A 27,695-nucleotide genomic window follows, 5' to 3' on the forward strand; every position below is an offset into this window, starting at 1 on the left:
TGATGACACCTGCATGAGACCCTTCCCTCAGGGAAGAAGATGATTTATGGTCCTTATAAATTTGAGAGAAAGTTGAATTTTCTGCTTATGCAAGGTGGAGAATTTTGAGTCAGCTGGAGAACCACGCTGCCCAGCACTGAAGAAACTGAGTTATCAACCATATCTGAAGACAGGAGAAATCTATCTCACAGGGGAAGTGAACTTTTTTTCATGAAGAATGTATCAAGAAGTCTTCCACCTACCTCCCATCCTCACATGCTTTTGACACTAGTAGGAATACCTGAGGAATAAGATCCCCATCAGAATGTGCACAGAATATCATGAGGAAGTGCATGGTTTATGTTAATTTTAGTTATATCTAAGTCATCATCTAGAAAGCATCTCTAAGTGAAAATACAATACTTAATGCACAGAGAAGGGATTACGTCCATCACTGAGCTTTCATCATACTGTTACCACAATCTCGCTGAGTAATCCTTCCTACATACCATTTATTTCTGACTTCACCTCAAGTTGTCCCATTCCCAGAAGTGCAGTCTTAGCAGTCTGACTGGCTGATTATCTCATGATGACTCTGCACAGGATCCTACTCCAAAATCACGTCTAACACAAATGGAGAATACCAGCTGCTGATCTGCAATATTGTGACATAGAAACAAATATGCTATCTGACACTGACTCAAACCAGTGAGAGCCTGCTAGATTACATCTGATATCCTTAAAGTCCGCTTGTAAATCAGTTATGAACTGTCCTTGAGCATCAGGAATAGCTTAGTAGTCAGCAGTCATGTTCTGAATGGACTCAAGGTGAAACTCCACAAAACTGTGTTGTTAGAAGCCCAGTGCCACTGTGGCAAAGCCATCAGTTATTGTAAACAGGTCAGCGTCTGGAGGAAAATGGCTCAGGAGCAGATGGAGCAGAACTGGTCCTTATCTGCCTTTGTCATGTCAACATTTAGAAGTGCCCCTGAAATGCAGTCTCTTGGGATGGGCTGTATTATAGACCAGAAGTCTACAGTAGTGGAAGTAGTCATGGAGGCTTTCTTTACAGTTAGTGAAGAGTAACAGGCATTGGTAAGGCATGGCTCTGCTCATCCTGAAGTCATTTCCCAAAATATTATCAGATTAATCCAAAATATTACCAGATTGCTTCTTGGAATTGTTTGCTTATGAGTGTAGAGGTATACTAATGTGATTGCCCAGTTGCACCATAGACAGCTGGGGTCAAAAGACATCAATCTCATCTCCACATTTTGAGCCAGAGGCAAAAAATGGAGGGTGTGGGTTTTTTGCTCACAGGATAGAGATCTTCCATACCGCTTATAGCTGTTGCCCCAACCTCTGCCTTGCTCACCTGCAATGAACCCCTCACATGCCAGCCCTCATCCTCAGAAGACACCACTGTGCCCTCCTTCCTGTGGTGCTCATCACATCACAAGGAATGTAGTGGAAAGAAGTGTGTCACCAGCCTCCTGAATGTACTCTAGTCTGTATTTCCATGGGACCCCTCTCTAAATGGCCTTACAATTCTTGCTGAATCAGACAGGAATAAGGTCATTTCGGTCTGCCAGCAGTTTCTTGGGGAAGAGGAAGGAGCGACACTCAAAAGGACAACATGGAGCTGCTTGAACACCAGTGTACAGGCTGCATCAGTCACTCAGCATTGTTAGAAGGCAGAAAAACCTGTCCAGATCAGAAGAAACCAGTTGTGACTTCCCTGACCTGTGCCGCAAGTTCAGCTGGGGGTTCTACGGGAATCTCTTTTGATAGAGGCAGACCTAGTCCCTTGAAGGCAGACTCATTCTTGCAAGTCTTTTCCATCATGTACTAATAAATGGCAGCTTCATGAATCAAACTAGATTATTACCTTTGTTATAAGGTGGAGCAATGTCAGATTTGTATTTGACTTGGGAGTTTGCCAAGTGATGATGAGAGTTCTGGGTTCTATTAGATGATTTTTTTTACCCCCAGCCATGTGTATACATGAAGCTGTGCCAACAGACAGAGCCAAGGAACCTGGAAGAGGTTTTTGGTTCTTTTTTTTTCTTTTCTTTTGTTCTGGAAAAAAGAAGAAATTTTTGGAGCTTTGTGTTTTATAGCTATCAGTTTGCAGCCTGTCTCTAGGTAGTCTTTGAGTGACAAAATCTACTGACAGCAAACAGTGCCACTGCTCGAGTCTGCTTGAGGAAATGGGCTTCTTGGAGTCAGTACAATCAATTGATGCAAAATGAGATAACCTAGTTTCAAGACTGTTGGATCAGTAAAAGAAAATAAAAAGAGGGAAAAACAAAACACTAATCTCATGCCAGGCAAAAAGAAAGTAGTTCATAATCCCATTTCAATAAAAGCCACATATAGATAGTGTGCAGGTTGTAAATCTGATGAAGGCAAAAGCTGGGTGTAGCATTGCCAGCAGAAGCAATCTGAGGAGAGTTTTGTTTGAAGGGATGTGGGGCTATCACACATTCCTGACCATTCAGTGCTCTGAAATAGTGCACTAGGATATGACACTGCCCAAATGTGATATATTTCTCCTCTGACAGCCCAGAAACCTGCAAATGGTACTGATGCTTTTGTGATCTATTGCGGCCTGTCTCTCTCATATTTTGTTTTTCTCAGTCCTGTGTCTTAAAAGAATATATTCTGACTATTAGTAGTGGCTTGGTTAACAAAAGATGACAAGAATCTGTGAGTTCCTCTTATAAATATCTGAAATTGGTGGTTTTTTCTTCAGAATAGCTGAAAAGAAAAAAGTACAGTGGAACATATGATGTAGCACACTTTTAACGCAAAGCTACACACTGTGCTGTTACTTCTGTTTGCTGGGTAGTAGATAATGCTGTCTTCTCTGTGCATGATTTTCTTTGAAACCCACTACACAACATTTAACAGAAGGCGTTAGTATAATCTGTGTTTTGCATAAGGGATGTCATCACATTGAGGAGCAACAAAGTTCCTTTGAAAAAAAAAAGAGGGGGGAGGATTTTTTTCTTTTATTTGAAGTAGCTTAGTAGCTGAACAGGGCAAAAATTATCATAAAGCGACTGCAGCATCCTCAGAAATGTCCTTAGTGCTGTCTGCATTTATTCTTAAGTGTCTGCACTGGCATTTACATCTTTGCTGTTTCTTAAAGCAGCATTGTAGGCAGTAGAAATAGCAGCAGTCTCTCGGCTGGGCTTCTGTCCTTTGGGAAGCCCCAGCTACTATTATATCAGTATGTTTCCCCAGTGCCTTGTGAAGGCTTACACAAAAAGCAAACTCAGAGAGTGAATTTCTCTCCCCATCCCCAGCTCAGTTGTTAAGACAGACTTTGATTTTTGTACTTTAAACCCCAATCCTAAAGTAATCCAAGATTTTACTACTAACTACCTGAAATTAATTAGGGTTGAAAGTTTGTCAGCGGTGCTTACTTTTTTCATGATCTCATTAAAAATGTAAACCTTGCTTTTAATAATTCTCACCTGGTTTTGTTTGTTTGTTTGTTTGTTTTGCTCCTTTTAGAAAAACAGCTGACTGCTAGCAACTGCTTAGGAATATTAGCCATGGCTGAAGCTATGCAGTGCACTGAACTATACAACATGGCCAAAGCATACGCCCTGCAAATTTTCCCAGAGGTGGCAAACCAAGAAGAGATCCTTAATATCTCAAAAGATGACTTTATTTCCTACATGTCTAATGACAGCCTGAACACCAAAGCAGAGGAACTGGTGTATGAAACAGTGATAAAGTGGATTAAGAAGGACGCTGCAATCAGAGCTCAGGTAAAAATAATCTCAGCAGCCTCACTCTGCTCCCTTCCCATGAATGCCTCTTTTAAAATAGATACCATCCCCATGAAATTTTAAACATGAGTGCATAGGAGATGGGATGGGCAGTTCAAATAAAAAAGGGAAAGGAATGCAGGCTATGCACAAAATGTATGTAGTTTCCAATCTGATCCCCATATCTGATTATTTAGAATCAAAATCTAGTTTGTGACATGCATGGTACGAAACTAGGGCCTCGAGTTCTTGGCTGCAGGCTTGGTCAGAGATAAATCAGGAAGGATTAGAATTGTGTGAGATGCTGTTTTAAGAAGGGGATGCATTTTAGTAACAGTGGGAAATAAAATCTGTCAGAAAAATCTGTATTTCTTTTGATGCCACATACTGAATGAGTGTAACTTCAGTACATGAAAAAAAAGATTCTATATCTTTATTGGCTGCTTAGATAAGCCCCTGGGTATTATATATTTATTAGAGTTAGCCTTTCTTCAACCATCTGAGCTATGCAGTTTGCTCTTGACTAAAGAAAGTGAGTGTATTACTTTACCCAGCACTGTCTCCAGATAAAAGCTGGAAGCAATGACTGTTTGGAGGCTGGTGATTGTCCTTGGGACCAGACGGCATCCCTGGTGGTATTTAAAAACCTGCCACTTGCCTTCAGTGAAGCTCTTGCAAGTCGGCTTTTGCGGGTAATAAATTGTGATGGTCTGAATGCCAAAACTCTCCATTTGGAGGCCAGTTCTCCCCACAGACCGCAGAAAGAGAAGGTTGTTTTCACCCTTTCCCTGCCTTTGGAGACTGAAGTTGCTGATCTAGTCTGGATTTGTTGATCCCCAGTCACAGTTTTGGCTGGTTTAAGAAGGACAGTCATAGAAGGATAGTCCAGTTGCTATGGATCAGGCTGGGACTCAGGAAAATACTTGGCCACACATCCACATCATGAAAAGCTGTACCTTCTTGATTTAAATGGGAATTCAAGCACCTTAATGTGCAGTGAGATATTAAATGTGCCATTGGATGGGATCCAGAGCAGCTGCACCTCTATTCCTCACCTGAAAAGTGGAAGAAATAGCAATTCCTAACCTCACCAAACTGCTGAATGAGGATAAGAGCATTAAGGACAGTATAGTACTCCATGCCAGGCCAAGCGTTACTTGCCTGTGCTGCCATCACCAGCTTAGCCCGTGGCCCCCAACAGCAGCGTGCAGCCCCCAGGGCCTTTCTCGAAACTTGTCCTGCCCTGTGTGAGCAGGTGATCTAGCTCAGCAGGGAAATCTTGTGCTGGGACCCTGCCACTCCCTTTGACCATCTCCAGTGTGTGCTGGGGATGCTGTTTAGTATTGCCCAATATTATTATTGCCTAAAACATTTACACGGTATCATTGATTTATTTTGGGGCTCTTGCTGGCCTCAAAAAACACTTTTTTACTCAGTATGTCCCTGCTTGCTTAAAGTTTGAAGGCAGCATTCAGCTCTGTGCATCTGAGCTCTGAACCCAGTGCAGCTTCTGGGATTACTCCGAAGAGCCAGAGCATGGCAGCCCTGTGGCAGGAGCCTGTTTGCCTGGTGCAAGCAGAAGGTGTCATTCACCAGGTGGTCCCAGTCACATTTTCAGAATTGCTGGTTTTAGTATTTCTTCCTGCGCCCTGCAGAAGGCAGTGTCATGAATTGGGGTTTTTAAGTGCTCTTGCTGCTGCCTCTACCACCACCACCTCCTCCTCTCCTTTCGTGTTGCAGTTGTTTGGGTTGGTTTTTCTGGGGTTTTTTTTATGTCCAGATTTCTTCCTCTCTGGTCTGGTTCTGCAGTGCCTTTGTAGTTTGCTTGGAGCAGTTTTATTTGCTTCTCCAAATTTCTCTGGTGCTTTGGTTTCATGCATTAGTTTACAAGGGCTTTTAATTTTTAATTTGTATTTATCCAGAGATGAGGGTCTTGAATAAATTAATATTAAAGATACCAAGCAGATAACTATTTTCATGCCCAATCCTACCACTAAACGAGCTTCTTTGGATCATAGCTTTCACTTTTGTTGTACTTTGCATGGCTTGATCTATTGTAAAGCTCTTTGTTAAATGGGTACTTATTTTCTATAAGTAGGAACTCACCATGAAAAGTACCATCTTTACAATAATGACTTCTGCATTTTCAGAGCCCAGGAACAAATAGCTCTGACAGTGGATAGGAAGGAAGATAGACCTAAATAATCTTATTTCTGATAAAGATGATGAGTGGAAATCTGTGCTTGGTGTGCAGCAAGGCACACCATACCAGGAAACGCCCAAGCTCCCACGAGATGCACAGAGTTTTGCAGAACTGGGTGACCGTGGCAATACCAAAGGTGGGATGGACCTTCTTGCAGGAGCGATGCATGGATATTTGGACTTCATTCACAGTTTGGTGAGATGTGTTCTCTCAGCTCTCAGTGAGGAACCAGCCTGTGGAGATCAACAGTGCATCAACAGGCTTGTTGCCCCTGCACCCAGGGGGATCTCTTGGGAATATTGCTGGAGAGGTTTCAGCCATGAATTGCAGTATACCAGAGACATCATTCCTGCTCTACTGCACTCCTAAGGGGACTGGTCTGGGTGTACTTTCCTCTCCCAAAGGCAGTCCTGGCAGCTAAATCTTTTAGGACCTGGATTTCCACGGCCCACGTTTTCTTTGTATCTCCCCTCTCCCCATCTCCCTTTGCCTGAGAGAACAGGCTCTTTTGTCACATTTTTATTTTCAATAGCTCCAACAGCAGGTGATTAAAAGCCTCTTTGGCAGCTTCTTCTAAGCACTGCATTTCTGATTCTCCCAAAGGTGGATGTCTGGCACAAACAGGGTAAGGTCTGTACTGTTTGTCTCACCTCCATGTCCATCTTCCCTGGCAAAGCTTGGCAGGGGCTTGCTCAGCAGAGACATCACCACAGAGGAGCTTAGAGAAGGAGCTTTCTCTCTAAATCAGCACTCACTGCCCCCAGGGCAGCTGCAGCCCTCCAAAACTCCTTGTGCTTTAATGGCTTTGTGTCACTCTGGGTGCAAGCTAACACCTGGGGACAGTAAATCTCACCACTAGTGTTCCCTGCACTGCAGCTCCTTGTGCTGTACTCTTATAACAACTTATCCATCACTGCCTCCCCTCCTGCCCAGACCCCTTTCTGAGAGCCTCTGGGAAGGAGATTTTCAGCAGAGCCTCCTGTTCTCCTGGAAGAGCACCGAGTTTGCTGTCTTCCTGCTCTTCTATGCCTTTCTAAAAGCTCTTCTTTGGGTGTCTAATTATTTCTGCTTTTCCTAATTCATTCCCCACCATTCTGGAGAGCAGTGGCAGGGAAGGAGCCAGGATTTGCTTGCAAGGCAAATTGAAAAGCTGCACTCTGACTGACTTCTGTTTTTGCAAATTGTGCTCAAATGAAGTCTTACAGTGCTTATAAAAGTGCTCCGTGGCATTACAAAAGGCAGCAGCACCTGAGCCTTGTTACAGAGAATAACAGTCCTTTAAAGGTTACTTATCCATCTACGTAAGACAAAGAGGCAGTCAGAGAATGACATCTGTGTTAAGCTAGGATTTGGTAAATAATCATATCCAGTGTGTTGGAGCAGCATGCCAGCTCACATGGTAACGTTTATGGAGCTATTTCAGTGCTGCTGGAGGTGCAGTCACACGAACTCAGTCCAACCAAAAGAAGCAGCCTGTGATGTGAGATCTGAACTAGTTAGGTAATTTCCTGTACCAGCGGACACGGAGTGCTGGTTGTAGGAGTCCCTTTGATTGCTTGTCACTGTGTGGAAAGCCTGCAGCCGACTGACACATCTGGAAAAGCTGAATCTACTGGGTTTTTCTCTGTTTATTTCTCTTCCTGACTGATGGACAAGATTGTAGGTTTTATCCTAACAGTTATCCCCTTGATAAGCTTATTACAACTCCGGGGAACTCATGCAAAAAATATATTGTATAATGGAGGCTTAAATGCCTGGAAACCAGCACAGTCTGAGCCATCTGAACAAGCGAAGATTTCTGCCAGCCCCAAGCAGTCTTCACCTGAGCTCATCCCCCAGCTTTCTACATGGCCTTGGGAAGATTGTTTCACCTTATTGCCCCAATTTCTTACACTGTAAGCTGGAGGGAAGTGATGCCTCCCATGTGGGCTGTTGGGAGGATCCGGTGGATAACAAGCTGTTGTCTGCCAGTACTAAGGTCTGCCAGAGCTGCACAGAGCTGTAGTCGTGCCCAGCATCAGCACGGGATGGGGAAGATGTGAGGTTGTTGGATGTGCAGCAATTTGCTGCCTGCACAGGGCACAGACATACCAAAGCTCATTGGAAACTTTCCCATCTTCTGCTCCAAGTCCAAAGTTGTATGTGTTTTCTCTGACATAAAAAGGATAGTAGCGTATTTATTAATAACAAAGGCTGGGAAAGCTAGACTACCAGTTGCATGAATCTTCTCTCTCACCCTGAGAAGGAACAAGAAGTGTGGAGAGGACAAACATTTCAACAAGTTGCCCAGAATAGTGCTGGAAGAGAGGCAGGCACTTGCAGAGATGGGTCACAGACAAGAGGCTCAGCTGAATGGCAGTCACCTTTTGTTGCATGCTAAAGGATATAATTGTGTGCCCTTTTTTTAAACCCTGTTTAAAATCATGCTGTCCAGCAGTAAAATTAGATTTCTACACCATTAAGGCATTATAAGGCCTTCTATGAACTTGTGTCCTTGGAGGCAGATTTGTCTGAACAGCATCTTCATGGTGTCTGAGAAACAAGAGAAGCGTAGACAAATTTGAGGTAATTTAAAGAGCAACACAAATCATTAAAAGACTGAAGGAACTGATGTGAGGAAAAAAAGATTAAAAGATGTGAATATGCATGACTTGGCCTAATGACAGCTGTAAAGGGATAAACATCTACAAGTGTTTGAAGCCCAAAGGAGAGTTGACTGGAAGGATGCAAGGGGTGTAACAACAGAAGGGGCCACTGGGATGAATTTGAGACTTGGCAAATTAGTCTAAGCAAACACAAAGCCCACCTGAAAGCCGTGTATCTGTCAGTGAGGGCAAGAAAAGGTGATAGAGAGAAAGAGAAGAAGATTTATATAAAAAATGCTATAAATGTCCCTGAGCAATATTTTGGCAGTGACAGAGAATGGCAACTCAGAGGCAAGATCCAACAGAGGAAAAGGGGCTGGTAACCGTGAGAGCAGATGGGAGATCCCTGGTCTGCAGTTAGGCTGTTGAGATGGTAGCATAATTTCTCAGGCACATTTTAAAGAGTCTCCAAACTTATGCAGATGAGCAGCTTGCTCCAAGAAAACGGAGTATCTGACGGGGAACAAGCAAAATCCCAGTGCTGCTCTGCGGTGAGAGGAGGTAATGATATATTCAGAAGCTGATACCCGATACCGGCATGTACAAATTATTTAAGTTCATCATAATAGGAAATTAATTGATCAATCAATGTACTTAAGGGCATTAAGCTTCAGGGAAGCAGTGTTCAAATAAGTACGAAAAGGAAGCTTCCAAGGGAGCCTAAGTGAATTAGGCACTAACACTCTATTTCAGTTCAATTAGGCTTCTTTGAAAAGCCCACACTACCCTGATGCTTTGAAATCCATTTGCGGGAAGAGCAGACAAATTCAAAAAGATGCCATAATGAAAGTGCAAGAAGCTCCAATTGCTCTGAAAGTGAAAAATGCAAGGGATGAGCAGTAACCCCTGCGATTTCCCAGGGATGGGCTGCTCAAAAAGCTCAGATTTAAAAAAAGCTATTGCAGACACACTCAGAGCCTGTACGGGCTTACAGAGAGAAAAGAAAAGGTGGCAGCAGGAACAGAATCAGTGCAGGAACATTCCCTTAGCTATATACTGAAGGAAGAAACTGCATTAAATATAAAAGAGGATGCAGGTGACATTCACAGTTCCTTAAATTCCCCCCATACAAAACTTCTGAGTTTTTTAAAGGGATACCCTTGACTGAAAATCAACTGAATTTTTTCTCTGAAGTTTAAATTGGTTTGAGGAGCTCCCTCGTGTCCCAGTCTTCTCAGTCTCTTCATTTGTGGCTTTCCCAACACATTTTCCTAATTTTTACAAAATATGCCTCTGCTGTTGCTGAAGCAATGACATTACAAAGACACACATCCGCAAGCGGCTTCTCATACATGTTCACTTGCATTGCTTTGTCCTGCATGTGGCCCCAGGAATCAGGACCAACTTCCAGAACCAAAATCGATTTACACAGTGGGCAGGAAGATTTTGGAGAATTATTGCACAGGGATTAATGTTTCAGTGTGTTGTAGGGATGGATGTGTGAGGAGCTTCGGCCATTCCGTTGTTGGCAGCGTGCTTTTGTGGTGCATCTGTGTGATTGCAGGTGTTTGAGTAGGTGATTGCCTATAAACAAGAGAATTGCCACTCACCTCTGTAGTAACTTTTGGGGGGACCTTAAGGGGTTTATTTGATAATTTAGGCAGCAAGCCAGACATTGCATGGCAAGAGTAAAGGTTCTTCTTTAAGCCTTAGTGTCAGGTAAATTCCAAGTATGATGGATCAATGATTTATTTTCCTTCATATTTAAAAAACTGTCATCATATTACTGGTATAAATACCTACCCACATGCTGCTTTGCTAACAAGTTGGAGATGAGGAGAGCAGTTCGCTTTACGTGGCACTGATGAGATTACAGTGTTTAGTCAGCTGTGATGCCATAAAGATTCACATATGAAACCTTATTTCAGGAAGACAGAGGGGCTGCTCTTTCCTTCTTGCTAGGCACGAGACTTACACACATGGCATGTCACAACCGAGCCACCAGCTGAACCCTGCGTCTGCAAACTGAATCTTCTGCCACACATTTATCTCCTGATATTTTGAAGCTGCTGGCTGACATGGTACAAAGTCTTTGGGCTTAATCTGAAGGCAGCAATGTGATTCCCAGAAGCCAATACAGCAATTAATCATAGAATCATAGAATCATAGAATAGTTAGGGTTGGAAAGGACCTTGAGATCATCAAGTTCCAACCCCCCTGCCATGGGCAGGGACACCTCACACTAAATCATGTCACCCAAGGCCTCATCCAACCTGGCCTTGAACACCGCCAAGGATGGAGCATTCACAACCTCCCTGGGCAACCCAATCCAGTGCCTCACCACCCTCTCAGTAAAGAATTTCTTCCTTAGATCCAATCTAAACTTCCCCTGTTTAAGTTTGAACCCGTTACCTCTTGTCCTGTCACTACAGTTCCTAATGAAGAGTCTGTCCCCAGCATCCTTGTAGGCCCCCTTCAGATACTGGAAGGCTGCTATGAGGTCTCCACGCAGCCTTCTCTTCTCCAGGCTGAACAGCCCCAACTTTCTCAGCCTGTCTCCATACGGGAGGTGCTCCAGTCCCCTGATCATCCTCGTGGCCCTCCTCTGGACTTGTTCCAACAGTTCCATGTCCTTTTTATGTTGAGGACACCAGAACTGCACACAATACTCCAAGTGAGGTCTCACAAGAGCAGAGTAGAGGGGCAGGATCACCTCCTTCGACCTGCTGGTCATGCTGATTTTAATGCAGCCCAGGATACGGTTGGCTTTCTGGGCTGCGAGCGCACACTGAAGCCGGCTCATGTTCATTTTTTCATTGACCAACACCCCCAAGTCCTTCTCTGCAGGACTGCTCTGAATCTCTTCTCTGCACAACCTGTAGCCGTGCCTCGGATTGCTCCAACCCAGGTGTAGGACCTTGCACTTGGCATGGTTAAACTTCATCAGGTTGGCATCAGCCCACCTCACAAGCGTGTCGAGGTCCCTCTGGATGGCATCCCTTCCCTCCAGCGTGTCAACCGAACCACACAGCTTGGTGTCATCAGCAAACTTGCTGAGGGCGCACTCAATCCCACTGTCCATGTCACCGACAAAAGATGTTGAACAAGACTGGTCCCAACACCGATCCCTGAGGGACACCACTCGTTACCGATCTCCAGCCAGATATCGAGCCATTGACCACAACTCTATGTGTGTGGCCATCCAGCCAGTTCTTTATCCACTGAGTGGTCCACCCATCAAATTGATGTCTCTCCAATTTACAGACAAGGATGTCATGTGGGACAGCGTTGAACGCTTTGCACAAGTCCAGGTAGATGACGTCAACTGCTCTACCCCTGTCCATCAGTTTTGTAGCCCCATCATAGAAGGCCACTAAATTGGTGAGGCAGGATTTCCCCTTAGTGAAGCCATGCTGGCTGTCACCAAGCACCTTGTTGTTTTTCATGTGCCTTAGCATGTCTTCCAGGAGAATCTGCTCCAAGATTTTGCCAGGCACAGAGGTGAGACTGACTGGTATGTAATTCCCCAGGTCATCTATTTTCCCCTTCTTGAAAATGGGGGTTATATTTCCCTTCTTCCAGTCATTGGGAACTTCACCTGACTGCCATGATTTTTCAAATATGATGGCCAGTGGCTTAGCAACTTCATTCGCCAGCTCCTTCAGGACCCGCAGATGGATTTCGTCAGGTCCCATGGACTTGTGTACGTTTAGGTTTTTGAGATGGTCTCGAACCAGATCCTCTCCTACAGTGGGCCTAGGGTCTTCATTCTCACAGTCCCTGTGTTCGCCTTCCAAGACTTGGGTGGTGTGGTCAGAGACTTTGCCAGTGAAGACTGAGGCAAAGAAGTAATTAAGAACCTCAGCCTTCTCCAAATCCAGGGTAGCCAGTTCTCCTGATAGCTTCCGAAGGCGGCCTACGTTGTCCCTAGTCTGTCTTTTACTCGCTACGTACCTATAGAATCCCTTCCTATTATCCTGAACATCCCTAGCCAAGTTCAATTCTAACTGGGCCTTAGCTTTCCTCACCTGGTCCCTAGCTTCCCAGACAGCATCCCTGTATTCTTCCCAGGCCGCCTGTCCCTGCTTCCACCTTCTAGAAGCCTCTTTTTTCCTTTGAATTTTCCTTAGCAGCTCCTTATCCATTCAAGGAGGTCTCCTGGCCCTCCTGCTGCACTTCCTTCTAATTGGGATGCAACACTCCTGAGCTTGGAGCAGGTGATCCTTGAATAACAACCAAGAGTCTTGGTTGCCAAGCACACCAGGGAGCTCAGTTGTGACCTTGGGTGTAGGAATATGCAGGAGCTTACTGGAAATACAGTATATCTTTGTAATACCCAGGAGTTAGATGTATTAAAGCAAGTACCTTCATTACCAAGTAGCAGGGCAGTGCCATGAAAATCTAGCCGAAAAAAGCGTATTTCTGAGAATGGCAAAGCAGTGCACCAACAGCATTGGCTTTCCCAAACCAGCCACTTCCTGCTGGGCTTGCACTTGGAAACTTGGATCCAGCAGTATTTTGAGTATCAGGTTGGGTAACCTGCTGGGGAAGCCTGCGCTGAGTTGGAAACGGTTGCAGGGAGATAGCATTCATGTCACTACTCCAGTGCATCTTCCTGCATGGCTGCCGTGCCACATCCCCAGCCGTCACCATTGGCACAGCCGCCTGGGTTACAGGGTAGACATCAAAGGCTAGAATCTGCCATGTGGGGGGGTTGGGTGGTGTTTTTTAACTGGAATGCCCTCTTCTCATTTGAAGGAGTTTTATGCAGTAGAGAACTGATTCTGCTTCAGATCTGTCCCTGATCTGTAGCAGGAACCATCCTGTATCCAAGGAGGTTCTTGCTGTAGCTCTCAACATTGGGCCAGTGCATGACGTGGAGCAAGTCTGAACCCAAGATTTATGTGAGATAACATAAATCTCCTTCTTAACTCTCAGATGAATTGAATATATTGCTACTTCATAACGTTTTAAAAACTCTACTGACATTATGCATAAAGAGCTGAAACAGCAGTTTATTGGGCCAAAACCCAATTGTAATGTGAGTAACCTAACTTCTGTATTTGCATTTCTAGCTGAAGCCTGTTTCTTTAGGCAGATAGTACAAAGGGTCCTTTGTAGGAAGAACAGTAAACTGGAGAGACAGATGAATTATAAAGCATAAGGGAAACATTATTTTAACCTCTCTGAGCATTACTTCAAGAATGTTAAGAATCTTCAGAGCTTTCGAGAATATCATTTAGGAGCAGGAAATTTGACTCTGTAGCAGTAAACATATTTCCTTTAAAATTAACTGTATACAGTTGTAGCCCAAGTCTCTGCAGGAGCACACTGAGAGTCCTTTTGGAGAATACCTGTGAGGATTTGACTGGATTAGAGATTTGAGAATAAAAAGATTGTTTTTAATGTGATACTGTAGAGGGTTTTGTAACTGAGACTTAAAAGATACCAGAACAAAGCCCACTTGCACGCAAGAGTTCATAATACCGATACAATTAGTAGGAGATGAAATGTCACAAAAAGTTTAGCAAAGTAAATGTCTTCACTCAAACTACCAGCCAGGAACAAAAAAACCCTACATTGAACTGCTTTGCAATCTAGTTTGCTCAAGCTCTGCCCTGCGTAACAAGATGGGAGTAACTTATGTATGAACAGATGATTAGGGAAAGGCTTGAAAGGGTCAACTTCAAGTACATGTTGATTACACATTCCTCTGAGTCAACGTTGACCCAGTGATAACATTTAGGCTTCCTTGTAGCATGATCGTAACTTTCCAAGCACAGCACCCAGGGCAAATGGATGCAAAAATTCCCATCAGAAGGGACAATTAATCACCCTCTCTCCAGTTTAAGTTGACATCTGGTTGTAGACATCTCAGCATGGCACGGTCTTAGGCATGTTCTGAGGAACACACTCGCTTTTCCTGGATCTGATGACTCACAGTTTAGGCCAGAAGAGGACATTGATATTCTCTTCTTCCCCTTGTGCGTGATGCATCCTCTCAGCTCAGATTGCTCTGGGGACTGTGTTAAGTGTGTTGACTAAATCTCTATTAATTATAACATGAGTTTACACATGTCTGGCTGACAAGTAAATACTTGCTTGCATGTACCTATTTAGATGTCCGAATCCAGAGCTGGATCTCTCCTCTGAAATGTTGAGGTAATTAAGAAAGGATAAGATCTCCCAAGATTTTTCTTTCTTTTTTTTTATGAAACACACTTGTGATTGCAGGCTTATTGGAGATCTTGCTTTTAGCTCAGCACTCAAATTGGTATCAGTGAATTAAGTGCCTTGAAGCCAGACAGATAGCATATCTCAAAGGTTGCTCCTCTTCTGTGTTCCCAGTGACTGTACAAATATCTTTTGCTGCACAGTACTGTGGGGGTATCTGGCAGCATCACTGCTCAGCAAGGAGTATATGGACTAGATCTTCTGCTGGTGCAAAACACGAACAGCTCCCTTCATCCAACAGGAGCTATGGTAAGGTTCATGTAACCTGAAAAAACAGTCCTGATGGTGTTCAAAAATTTCCCTCACATAACAATAACTTTGTTAGATTTTTGCATGATGTTGTCCATTTTCAAGGAGCTGAGGCATGATCTCCCATGTTTTTGAGTCAACCACTCCTAATTTTAGGCCAGAAGGAGTGTTAATATTCCCTGCTTCACCCTGGCATGTGAGGCAGGTTGTAGACGAGTCATAAGTGATTCCCAGCAAAGACCTGAGAAATACTTCTACTTGTCCAGCCAGCACCTGTAGCCGAGTAGCAAGAAGAAGACATTCCCAGAGTTACAGGGGCAGACTGCAGCTCTAGGAGCCCAAGGTTATTGTCTGCTGAATTTGGCATTGTACTGTTTTAATAAAAACCAGTAACATCCATAGGTGCAGTAGATATTTCATAGCTGTGTGAGGAACAACGGAAAGACACAAGAGAATGGAGAGCAAATAACAGATGGTAAGGAGGTTGAAATGCTTTGAGGTGCTTATTCCAGTCTTAAATGAAAAGGATAATAGTAACAGGATATTTAGTACAATCATAGCTAACAGTGCTAGGGAGCCTTCGTAAGGGAGAATCCAAAAGAAAAAGGCTGCTGATTACCTAAATCACTTGAATACTCTTAAATCAGTGAGACTAAGTGAAATTCACCCTTGACTATAGTGCTTAAAAAAGGTGATGCAAAAAGCTGTTGGTTTATAAAAGCCTCTCCTGTCTTCTAGAGACACTGCAATGGTATGTACTCTCCAAATCCCTTGGTGAAAAACACTGCGATTATATGTACCATTAATGCCATCAGCAATGAGCCCAAGTTGCAACTGCGTGTGGTCATGCACGCACACACACAGATACACACACACAGAGCCAGCTTTCCTGAGCTGTTTGAGCAAAGGAAAGAGCAAGAGTGAAAAGTGACATTGGTTTTGATATGTGACATTAACTTTCAAGCTGATGAAAGGGAGCAACATGTTCTAATTATTATTCCTCTTCAAAATAAGCCATGAGCTCAGACAAAAGAGGAGACAAAGGCGGAAGCGGGGGGGATGCAGGAGAGAAACAGAATCACATTTTCTCACATAGCTAATTAAAGCAAGGTGGGTGAGTGAGAGAGAGAGCTCGCTGTGCTCAGGCAGCGGTGCTGCACCATTTATTCCGGGAAAGGTGTGAGATGGAAGCAGTTGCTCCAATGGACCTGTGGGAGTTGTGTGTCCCTGCTGAAGAGGAGCTCTCTTCCTCTGCTTCACCTGAATTTGGGACTTTGTGGTGCCTGTCAAGCCTGTAATTCAGTGGCACAACTGTTTGTGCCTGTGTCTTGCACTGCTTTGTGTTTATGGTTGCTTCAAGTGCAGACCTGCCTCGGAAACATCAGGAGCAGCTCTGGTGTGTCCCGCTGCACCGAGGGGAAGTGCTGACAACGCTATACACTTCCATATATTTTACAACTTTATTTAAACTGCCCTTTAGCAACTCGTACTGCTTCCTGAGCAGCCTGTAATGGGGATTAACCTCCCCCATGGGGGTTGTCTGGCTTTTCCTCTGTACACCCACTATCCGTATTATTCCCATGTTCCAATGCCACTTTTTGTCTTGGCTCCCATGTAAGGTTAAACGCCTCCAGCCTTCTTTAAAAAAGCACTTCCTGAAATCAAAGCTTTGCCACCCACTGCCATATGTCCACTGCTCCCTCTCCTACAAGGTACAATTTAATGACATTAAGATATCTGCAGCCAAGTGCCTGACATTTGTGACTCTGGGGAAGGGAAGCATCCATTTTACCTCCTAGAAAGCACCTTATGAATGGATTTCAGCAAGTGAAAAGAGATGAGTGTCTTTTTGGGTTTGGAGGCTGATGCAGTGATCTCAAGTCTAGTCGTCCCTGTGCAATGCTAAAGGGAGGAGCCACGGACTCACTGCTCACATGAGTTAGTTGGTTTTTTTTCAGGAGAGAAGCCCTGACATTTTCCCATCCCTTTTGCATCCCCCAAACAACATTTTTGTCCCTAAACAACTGCAAGGTGGCCAGGCCTCAACTCTACAGGCTGTATCTAAAATTGCCAGTCCTGGTGTCAGGAGGGCTAGAGAGCAGGAGACCCTAGTCATCTCCCTGCTGCCATGATCCTGCAGGCACACATGAAGTTCAGCTCCCTGCAGATAGCTACATCCTCGCTTTGACTGAGCTCACACCAGGCTGATGTGGCTCTCCGGCAGGAAAGGAGTGTGAATTGCTGTTAGGAGAAATCCTCTGTTTTCCTCCTAAATGAAGCCTGCTTCTTCAGTTGGGGTGGGGAAGGGGGAAGCCCTGGAAGTGGTCCCAGGTGTCTCTGCATCCTCACCTGCCTGACCAACTCGTTATCTGGCTCAGGCTGCATCCCTGCCCTCCCATCTTGCTGTGCCCCTGCCCCATTCCTATTCCTGCTCCTGCTGTGACTTGGCTCTCACACACTGCAGGGACAGGCACAACTGCTGAAAAAGAAAACAAACGCCAAGTAGCTTCTGGAAGACCGGAGGCATCTGCAGGCCAGCAGATGCTGCTTGCCCCAGCGTTCCTCAGGACCAGTCACATGGACCTCGGGAATATTTATTTGCATCCTGGCCTCAGTCCCAGTTGGGATATTTGGATGCTGCCTCTACATGAATATTTATTACAACAGATGATTATCTTTTCTTGCTGCGCACCCTTAGTTTGCATCCTGTTCGTGTGCATTGGTTTTTAAGAACCACATTTTCCTATTACTGTGATCTTGTGCTTGTTGTGATATAACCAATTACATATAAAAAGAAGAATCTGGGGATGGGCTCTTCGTTTTTCGATTGCAGTTTTCTCTCTTGGGGTTTTATTCTCCTTTAAGCCGTATTCAGTGACAGACAGCTTCATTTGCTTGGGTGTCCTTTGCCCTCTGAGGTTTAATGTATTTATTTAGAAGATGAAACATACTGTCAGTATTTGTATAGCACCCTCTGGAGTCTGACTTCCCCAAAAGCTAGAACTACATGATTTGTTTCACCAACAAATGAACCATATTAATTAAAAGATTTTCAGCAGATTGTCTGGTGACTATTAAGTCTCTACCATAGCAGTTGTTGAAATCCACACTGTTTGGCAGCATTTGTTTCACATTTATAATGCCAGAAAAGACTTGTTTGGGGTTTTTTTACAGTGTGCAACAACCACGCTCACATTCCAAGGTTAATTCGGAAAACTCGGAAGCTGTCCACGTCTCCAGTGCACAAGGTGTTATATTCTGCCTGAGTCCAGAATGGGCTTTTATTTCAAAAATCCCTCCATGCAGTTCCATATAACAAGAGTTGCCACCTTTTGAAGTTTATTTTCAGTCTCCTGGGACCAAAACCAGCCCAGGTGAGGGAACACTGAGGGCTTTGTTGTCTCTCTCCCACCCAATCTCTAGGCAGGGTTTGTATACAGCATCCATGATAAGTGTTTTTCCAGGCTGGGTGACAGGGGCCAGTTTGCAAGGGAAGGAGGCAGAGATGCTGAGCGGCTGAACTGTGGCACGACATCTGTAGTGTGTTATTATTTTTCCCCCCTCACAGTATGCTGCGGAGTTGCTGGCAGTGGTGCGCCTCCCCTTCATCCATCCCAGCTATCTACTAAATGTTGTTGACAACGAGGAGTTGATAAAGTCTTCAGAGGCTTGCCGGGATCTAGTGAATGAAGCCAAACGTTACCACATGCTGCCACATGCCCGACAAGAGATGCAGACACCAAGGACCCGGCCCAGGCTCTCTGCAGGTAAAGCAGACCTTCCTCAATGACACCAGCTCTCTGGCTAAGACACACTCTGGGATAGGGCATGGGGCATGGCTCCTTCCCTTGGCTCCTGCTCAGAGCCTGGTGATATTTCAAGTTCAATTTTCCATTTCCACTAATGCTGGAGCATTCAGGATCCTTTCACAGTGGTCAGATGTGGGTGTTTAGATGTACAGTCCTTAAACAAGATTTAAAAGGAGCCTAATTTCTAGGAATTATTTATTATCTTTGGTAGAGACCACCACATTCCACTGTTGTCCTGAAAGGGAGCCCCTTCCCCTCCATGCCTCAGTTTCTCTATCTGCAAAAATAGGTGTACAATTTGCTTCCTTGACATTCAGCCTCTTGTTGGGAGGATCTGACTAATATTCATAAAACAGCTTCACTTTCATAGCCCTATGGAAATACATTGTTCTCATATGGTGAGTCTTACAGTACCAGTCAGGGCTATTTGCTGCCTCCAAAACAAATGGATCACACATGATATATTCCCTTTTAAAGGCCCAGCAGCGATGGAGAGCCGTGCCTCTTCAAGATATTTCTCACCTGAGGAAGACATGCATTTTTCTTTTTGGAAGAATACATGTAAAAACCCCAAGTGCTTCCAACTAGCCAGCAGAGCCCATATCACAGTAATGTAAGAATCATAGAAAGTTAGGGTTGGAAAAGACATTAAGATCATCTAGTTCCAACCCCCATGCCATGTGCAGGAACGCCTCATACTAGACTATGTTGCCCAAGATTCTGTCCAAGCTGGCCTTAAGGAATGTCCTAACTATTTGCTGAACAGAGAGTGGTGCAAATATCATGTAGGAAAACTACATCGAAGGAGTCAGATGAAACAGGTGAATTGTTTTAACATTCTGCCAGTACTTCTGCCTCCCATAAGTACAATCACAAAGCCAGGCAAAACTTTCTGTCACTGCCACCAATGCTAATGTGGCACGGAGATGGCATATCAAACCATGGCATTTGCAGCTTCTGGAAACTGCCTCATCAAGGCACCTTTCAGAAGGATGAAGTGTAGAGGACTTTCAATAACAATCTACCCTAAAAAGTCTTTCACTGAAGACAACAACTAATGGTGTGATGTTTGAAGGGATTTTGAAAAGTACTTATTTTATGTATATAAAATTGAAGGTGTAATACGATCCATTTCCAGAAGCTTGTTGATGAGGGAAAAGTGATTCTCTTGGGGTAAGAGGGGGTGATTATAGTTTTTTAGGTCAGAGTCTAATTATATAGAATCATGTTATTTTGCATATCAGCGGCATTCATGTAAGCACAAAGGATCTCTAAACACCCTTTGTGGACTCACTGCAGCATGTCACATGCCCTCTCGAGGTCATTGATTATAATCAAGTTATGTCTTGCACAGGTGATTAGATTTTCTGGTGTGGCTCAAAAATTATGATCTCTTGTTACTGAGAAGTATTTATTTAAAACTGTACAGCACTTTAACTTAATAATTTTTAAGAGAGTAATCTTGCTTGAATGACATAGATATATTTTGTGAAAACACTAATGAAGAATGATGATAATCCATTACTCTGCAGACGCATTTCTTTCCGCTGCAGCTCCTCATCTCTCTTGCTGGCAATCTCAGTTCCATGCTTCTGACCCCCCCACCTGTGCACACGTGTCTCTAGCCTGGGCACTGTAACACACCACAGCAGTGGGGCCAGCCGTGAGCACAGCTCCCAAAATGGTGATTCCTTCCAGCTCCTGGCCTCATGGTCCTGCTTCTGAGCCTACCTCTCCTGGCAACAAATTGCACTGGGGCTTACAATCACTGCAGAAAGATTTTTTAACACTTCTGCTACATGCTAAATCCAAACTAACCCACAGAACTGCACTGTTGGGTTGGAGCCACAAAATGTCCCAGAGTTAAACTGTGGCCATCACTGTGGGGATGAATCTGGAGTAACACTCAGATGAGATTTGACTCAGCTCTGGCTGTGAAGTGGGAATAAAAACTCTGAGATGTGGATTGCAGAAGTTTCGTCCAGAGAATTTGACTTGCTATGCAGCCTGTATGTTATGGGATGAGCTGGGAGAGCTGTTCAAGCTATTCTCAGTTAATAAATGCTTTAGGACAGGGGCTATCTTTGTCACATTTACTAGCACCTAGGACACTAAGACCCCGGTCAGTGGATTGAGCACGTATGGCCTACATCTGAGAAAAGAGAGGAAAAACCCACAAAAAAGCCCAACACCAGAAAATGACATGTTAATAGAGTACATGAAGAAAGAAGATCAGGAAGAAGAACCATAACCATAGCCTAACCCTCCTCCAGACATTATCATTTAGTATAAGAACAGCTTTATCAGGTTAAAGTGCAGACACACTTTGCCTGGATAATGACCAAGCTCCCAAGCTATCACAATCCTTGACAAAATTCCTGTTTTCTTCAGTGGAACAGGAATTTGCTGTCTCACTCAAAGACTGTTGAAATCAAGGGACATATTTACATGGAACTGCCTTTTCATTTCTTTCCCCTTAAATTTTGCCCAGATGGCATGCTCCCTGTCATGTTCTCCCAGGCATGTTCCTACTGTTGTTCCTCACCCACCACTCTCCCCCACACACGCACTCCCTTTTTTCTCACCCTTCTTTATTTCGTTACATGGTCTAAAACAGACTTATATACAAAACATTAAAATTACCCTGACTGACAAGTATTTTTTATAAACTCCTGCCTCACTGAGAAATGACACTTTGTTTTATTTTCTTTCTTACTTGAATCCTAGGTGTAGCTGAGGTAATAGTCTTAGTTGGGGGTCGTCAGATGATTGGCATGAATCAGCGTGCTCTAACAGCGGTCACTTGCTTAAATCCTCAAAACAACAAGTGGTACCCGTTGGCCAGCCTGCCCTTCTACGATCGAGAGTTTTTCAGTGTGGTTAGCGCTGGGGACAACATCTATCTCTCAGGTAAGCAGCAGATTTCATAGAAACTTAATCACAGAATGGTTTGGTTTGGAAGGGACCTTAAAGCTCATCCAGTTCCAACCCCCCTGCCGTGGGCAGGGGCACCTTACACTAGACCAGGTTGCTCCAAGCCCCGTCCAGCCTGGCCTTGAACACTGCCAGGACTGGAGCAGACACAGCTTCTTTGGGCAACCTGTGCCAGTGTCTTGTCACCCTCATTGTAATAAATTTCTTCCTTATGTCTAATCTAAATCTCCCCTTTTTCAGTTTGAAACTGTTACCTCTGGTCCTTTCATTACAGGCCTTATAGGCCCCCTTTCAGTACTCACAGGCCACAGTAAGGTTCTCCTGGAACCTACTCTTCTCCAGGCTGAACAAGCCCAACTCTCACAGCCTGTCTCCATAGCAGAGGTGCTCCAGCCCTCTAAGCATCTTTGGGGCCTCCTCTGGACTTCCTCCAACAGCTCCATGTCCTTATGCTGAGATCCCAGAGGTGGATGCAGCACTCCAGCTGGGATCTCACAAGAGCAGGGTAGAGGTTTAGAATCACCTCCCTTGACCTGCTGGCCATACTCCTTTTAATGCAGCCCAGGACAGACCTGGCTTTCTGGGTTGCAAGCACACATCGCCAGCTCATTTCCAATCCACAAGTATCCGCCAGTCCTTCTCTGCAGGGCTGCTCTCAATCCCTTCATCCCCAAATTTACTAGGCTGGGAAAAAGGTTTCCTCCTTACAACATAAGCAGCACAGAAAAAGAAGGACATGCCAGAGTTGTACCCAGCTGCTCATGGGGCCAGAAGGTGGGGGGAGGAAAAACAAGTGGAAGGGAGGTTGGAAGAGAGGAATTTCCCTGCTTTTATCGTTCTCCATTCCACTACGGCATTAATGTTGTATCGAAGCAGTCAACAGAAATATTTTGCAGTTGCAACGTGAAGAAAATAGGTCTGACAACCATCAAGCATGGAAAGAGGTTTCACTGCCATAGAAACCCAATTTAAAATACTGTGTGTAGTTGAGTCTAAATGGTGGGTTATGGAATTTGAGACAGACAGGCTGAACTGCTGTATGTGACCTACACTTAACAGTATTTGCTTAAAGAAGCATTCATGTTTTGCACTTGTTGTTGAGACCTCTCTTTTGACAGTAGTCACTAGCCCTGTAATCTTCTTAGTTTCCATGAAACTGAGACCATACTTCATAAAAGGCTTTAACTCCCCAAGCAGCTGTCTATGCTGCGCCCGTAGCATCATGGTGTGTGGGTTTTTGCAGTCTGGTGGTACCTCTGCTTGGCTGGAGGGAGAAAAGCAATTCCCACCAGGCAATGCAAGGATGCTCTGATGGCAGCTGAGGGAAGGTCTGATGATAAAAGAGGAAGCTGGGCAGGGAGGTGTGGATGTGTGTGATCCAAAGGTGTAGTTGGGAGCACAGATGCAGGAGGCAGTACCAGTAAGGGGTTACAGCTGTTGCCTTTCCCTTGCTGAGTTCCCTCACTGCATTTTCTGCAGTAAATTGCTGCCTGTGGTGTTAAATTCCATCAATAATGCATAAAGGCCCTAAGGATTTATTGGAACTTATTTCTTGATGGCTTTTTTTGCCCATACTTGTTTTGCCACTGAAGTGAAAGCCTTCTATGGAAGCTTTTGTAAGAAGTTGATGTTTAGTTATTCTTAGTTGAGGTACTTTTCAATATGTAGAGCCATTTTAGGCTGTGTACCTCCTAAAAAAGCTGTTAAATCTTAAATTCAAAGCTTATTTTAGCTCCTTCCCCTGAATCTGGATGAGCAACCTGATAGTACTTGCTGGCTACAGTAGGAGAGCTGGAAGTCCCGCATGTCTAGAAACCTAGCTGAGTGTCGGTTGATATTTTGCTTTGCTCAAATTTACTAGACACCGGAAAAAGGGAAGGCAAACCAACAGAAGTGGGAATGAATCCCTGCCAGCTCCAAGTACTGGTTCCCACTCTGCATATCTTGGTTTGGAGAGTGAGGAAGCCTGATTTTCTCATTAAACCACAGAACTGAGTCTAGTTTCTTTTCCTGGCTTGACCACTGACTCCTAGTGTGGTCTGAAATGAATCGTTTCACCTCTTTGTGCTTCAAAATGGGAATAGTAAGGCACCAACTATGTGGTTACCTTGGAAGCTTCAATCAGAAGTTAAAAATTACCAATATGAGTATTTCACTGGAACATCCTGAACTGTTTCACCAGAGTGGTATATCTGGTTCTTTTCTTTATCAGTTAATGAAAATAAATTAAAAAATTGTCTCTGAAAATTAAACATTAAGCCTGCAGTGCAAGCACTGACTTTATTCTGCCCGCGTATGTGTTCCTTCAATCCATCACTGTGTGAAGTATTTTAGATTTCAGACTGGCCTGTTTCTCACAAGCCAAGATAGGCTGTGCTTCCTGACACCTTCCTGCAAGTGTTGCAGTAATTGAATAGACTGGAAGTTATTTATGAACACTGAAAAGGTTCTATCCCCTTATGCACGTGTCCCTCTCAGTCTGACATCTTGATTTCTTCATGTCATCTTATTAAAAAAACCACAACTAAACCCAACCCTTGGGGCACATGAATAAATGACACAGATATGCATCATCGGAACAGATGCTCACCATTGAGGGTGATTTATTTTAATTAGTCAAATGTCATTTGAAGATTTTTTACTTTGTGACTGGCTTTGATTGCTATATGCAAAGCTGCTGCCATTCCAGGATCTCACATAATTCTCCCCTTTTCTTTCCCTCACCCGCACATCGGTGCCAGGCGGCATGGAGTCGGGTGTCACGCTCGCGGATGTCTGGTGTTACATGTCCTTGCTCGATAACTGGAACCTCGTGTCCCGCATGACAGTCCCAAGGTGTCGACATAACAGTCTGGTGTACGATGGGAAAATTTATACCATTGGAGGGGTCGGTGTGGCAGGCAACGTTGACCATGTGGAAAGGTAAAAAAAGAAAACACAAAAGCATGCTGCTTGCTGGAGCTTTTTCTTCATGCTATGCTAAAGGAACACTACCCTTTTAAAGGACACATCACATAGGCTGTATGTGTTAAAATAAGCTTTTCTAACAGCTAAGAAAGGAGGAAACTGTGCAGGATTAGATTTCTTTTTAAAGCTTCTTTTTAAAACTTCAGTGGAAAGCATTGTTTCAAAACCAAAGGTGAAAGCTGCCAGTTTGTTTTGTCAGTTTGCTCGGGGGAGCAAAGAGAGGAATTAAGCTTCTTTGGACACTTTACACAGATTATACAATGAACTAATAAACTTCCTTTGAATTTAGTCTTGGTGAAAGTCTTTACAACCACAATAATCCTTTTTGTTGGGTTTTTTTTTTTAAACCCCAAAAAAGCAACAGCAAAGTAAGTTTATCACACGTACTCTTCTGGTAGAGGACCTCAGCCTTGACCTGGCTGGAAGGAAGATCCTCCCTTTGGTGGTCTTGGCCTGGAGCTGGGACCCGCCAAGCTGCAAGTAGAACTGCTAAATGGAAGCAGTTCTGAATTCTTGGCTGAGAGGGAGGAGCTGACTGGAGATGGGAGAGAATGGAAATTCCTCTTTTCAAAAAGACTCCAGATATAAGAATTTTGCTTTTCTCACATGGAACTTAAAAAACAAGGAAAGAACAAAAGCATAAAAGAAATATTCCACAGGGTAGAATTCGAAAACCAACTAATTTCATGTCAACCATAACATTCAATAAAACCACAAATTTTATATATATACCGATGTTTTCATTAAAAAATAGAAACTGCATTGAAACTTGGTATGTGAGAGTATTCCATTCCAAAATGACCAATACAGCCCTAGCCCTACCCAAACACTTCAAAGTGCATTGTGACAATAGAATAATGATACATTTTTGTGAAATGTTTTTCCTTAGTGAATCTGGCAGCCAAAAATATGAGGGATTTTTTTCCCCCTTTTTCTCAGTTTTAATTGCTGAATTTCAGTACTTCAGCACCATTTTGAAGCAGGCAGAGCCAGAAAGGGATAGGCCTAAGAAAGATCATTTTTCAGAAGGTGAGGATTAAAGGTGCTTTCTATCTGTTATTTTGGGATTTTTGTGCTGCAACATTTGTGTTCCATTTGTGCAGGGGGTGCTTATTTTTTCATTTAGGCAGATAGGGTAAATACTGAATGCCAAAACCTGTATTTAAAGTTTAGTTAGTGTTTCAAAGTCAAACACACAGGAAATCAGGAAATGCCAAAAATAAAGTTTTCTTCTGCTGATCTACTTTTTGGCACCGTCTTTAATCATATGATGACTTTTCTTTCCCTGGAGGATTTCTGTTTAGTTCAGTGCATGGAACAGACCAGTTGTCTGTACGTATGGCCAGGGAGATCCTATCTGGTGCTGAGTGGCCACCATTCACATATGGCTCTAGTTTTGTATTCCTCTGTCTTCACAAATTTGTCACTATTTGACCTAGGAGACACAGATGTGACAAACAGGCCCTGGAAAAGATGTGTGCCATGGGACAAGGTCTGTAGGCAGCCTTCCCTCCCACCCCAGGCACAGGCTGAAGAACTGACGCTGGTGACGATGCTCTCAGCAAGTCAGGGAAATGCAGACAGCGAAGAATGAATGATAAATCATAGCAGTGAATGCAGTGTGTGAGCATTGCCTCCCTACTTAACCTTGAGCATAAGAGGGCAGTGCCCTCAGGACTTGCTTTGAAAGAAATCATAATGTTTTATGTAGATTTATGTATGATTTCTGAGGGTGTTTGTCCTGTAATTTAAGTCAGTAATTTTTTAACTAGCAGAAGTGGTTTTGTGAACATGGGAAGGAGAGAGCCCAGTGCTTCAGTCCATCTCTCGATAAAAGATGAACATCGAAATAATGCTGTGGTTAGGTGTCTTGATAGATGCCATTGCTTGAATTATCTCTTTTTATTTTTCCCAGGGTGTCATTTCTGTTTCTGCTCTGATTCTTGTGGCCTCTCTTTAACAAAGCATCCCAAATGTCAATCACTTGAATGAACTCCAAATCAAGCAAAGTCACCCCCTCTCCTTCCTTCTCATCTCAGTCACCCAAGCCCTTCCTTGCCACAAACAACCTTGCAGCCTGCAAAGTCACATCTAGGCCCTCAGCTCAGGGAGAGCAGCCGTGCTGGTTTGCAGTTGTAACGAGCCCACCAAGAGACTTGGATGTGGGAAAGGAGCAGATTTCCTCCCTATCATTTCAGTGCACGCTGTCTCAACCACAATAAGGATGTCTTGTCATGGGGATTTGCTAAACCCGTGGTTATAATTAATCTGCTATTGTCTATAAAGTGACTTGTGAGACAAAGCCATGGAAAAAGTGCAGTATGGCCTCCTTTGGGTTATGCCAAGAAATTAAAGAGGTTTTGGGATGTTTCCTTTTTCACTCTTTGTATTAAAATGGTAGCGGGGGATGACAGAAGCAGAGCATGACATAGTTGAAACTGTGTGGTTTGGAAAGGGAATTTCAGGGTCTGCTTTTAGAAACGCAGGTGAGAAAAAGCTGACCCTTGTAGCTGTGCTGAGCAAAGTCAGGCCTTTTAAGACAAAAGCATTTGCCTTTGTGCATTTGTGCAAGTTCAGGATTTTTAATCACTGTACCCCTTTTTGCAAGCAGTAAGTCTTTCTGAATTTCGGTGGCAACTCTAAAAAAAACACATGAGGATACCAAACTAAAGTCACTTTAATTACTCAGTTTTCTGCTCTTCTATGATCAGTTAATGCCCACTTCTTGACTCTTTCTTCCCCTCCCAACCTCAAGAGCTACAGGCAACTGAGGTTCTCCAACCATATTTCTGTGTGGGCTGCACATTGCTCTTCAAATATTGTTTTGCTTTGGATGGGACACTGAGATACCACCTCTTAAAGAGGGGGAGACCTCTCTGTCATTCCAGCAGGTCTTACAAAAGCACTATATTACAATAATGTGACATGATCATATGCTCCAAATCACATGATG

At 43.8% G+C, this 27,695-nt stretch overlaps 1 protein-coding gene across 1 annotated transcript in view; it reads left to right on the forward strand.

Annotated features, from left to right (window-relative positions):
• The window catches only part of KLHL29 (kelch like family member 29), a gene marked incomplete at both ends in the record, with an annotated part of 255,315 nt that overhangs the window by 199,497 nt on the left and 28,123 nt on the right, over positions 1 to 27,695 (forward strand). Inside the window, 4 exons of the mRNA XM_080617020.1 lie at positions 3,502 to 3,761; positions 18,601 to 18,799; positions 21,569 to 21,751; positions 24,517 to 24,697. Coding sequence (XP_080473146.1) covers positions 3,502 to 3,761; positions 18,601 to 18,799; positions 21,569 to 21,751; positions 24,517 to 24,697 — 823 coding nt within the window. The remainder of the gene's footprint in view (positions 1 to 3,501; positions 3,762 to 18,600; positions 18,800 to 21,568; positions 21,752 to 24,516; positions 24,698 to 27,695) is intronic.

The sequence above is a fragment of the Psittacula echo genome (assembly GCF_963264785.1).
Source record: "Psittacula echo genome assembly, chromosome: 4".
Classification (NCBI taxonomy): domain Eukaryota; kingdom Metazoa; phylum Chordata; class Aves; order Psittaciformes; family Psittacidae; genus Psittacula; species Psittacula echo.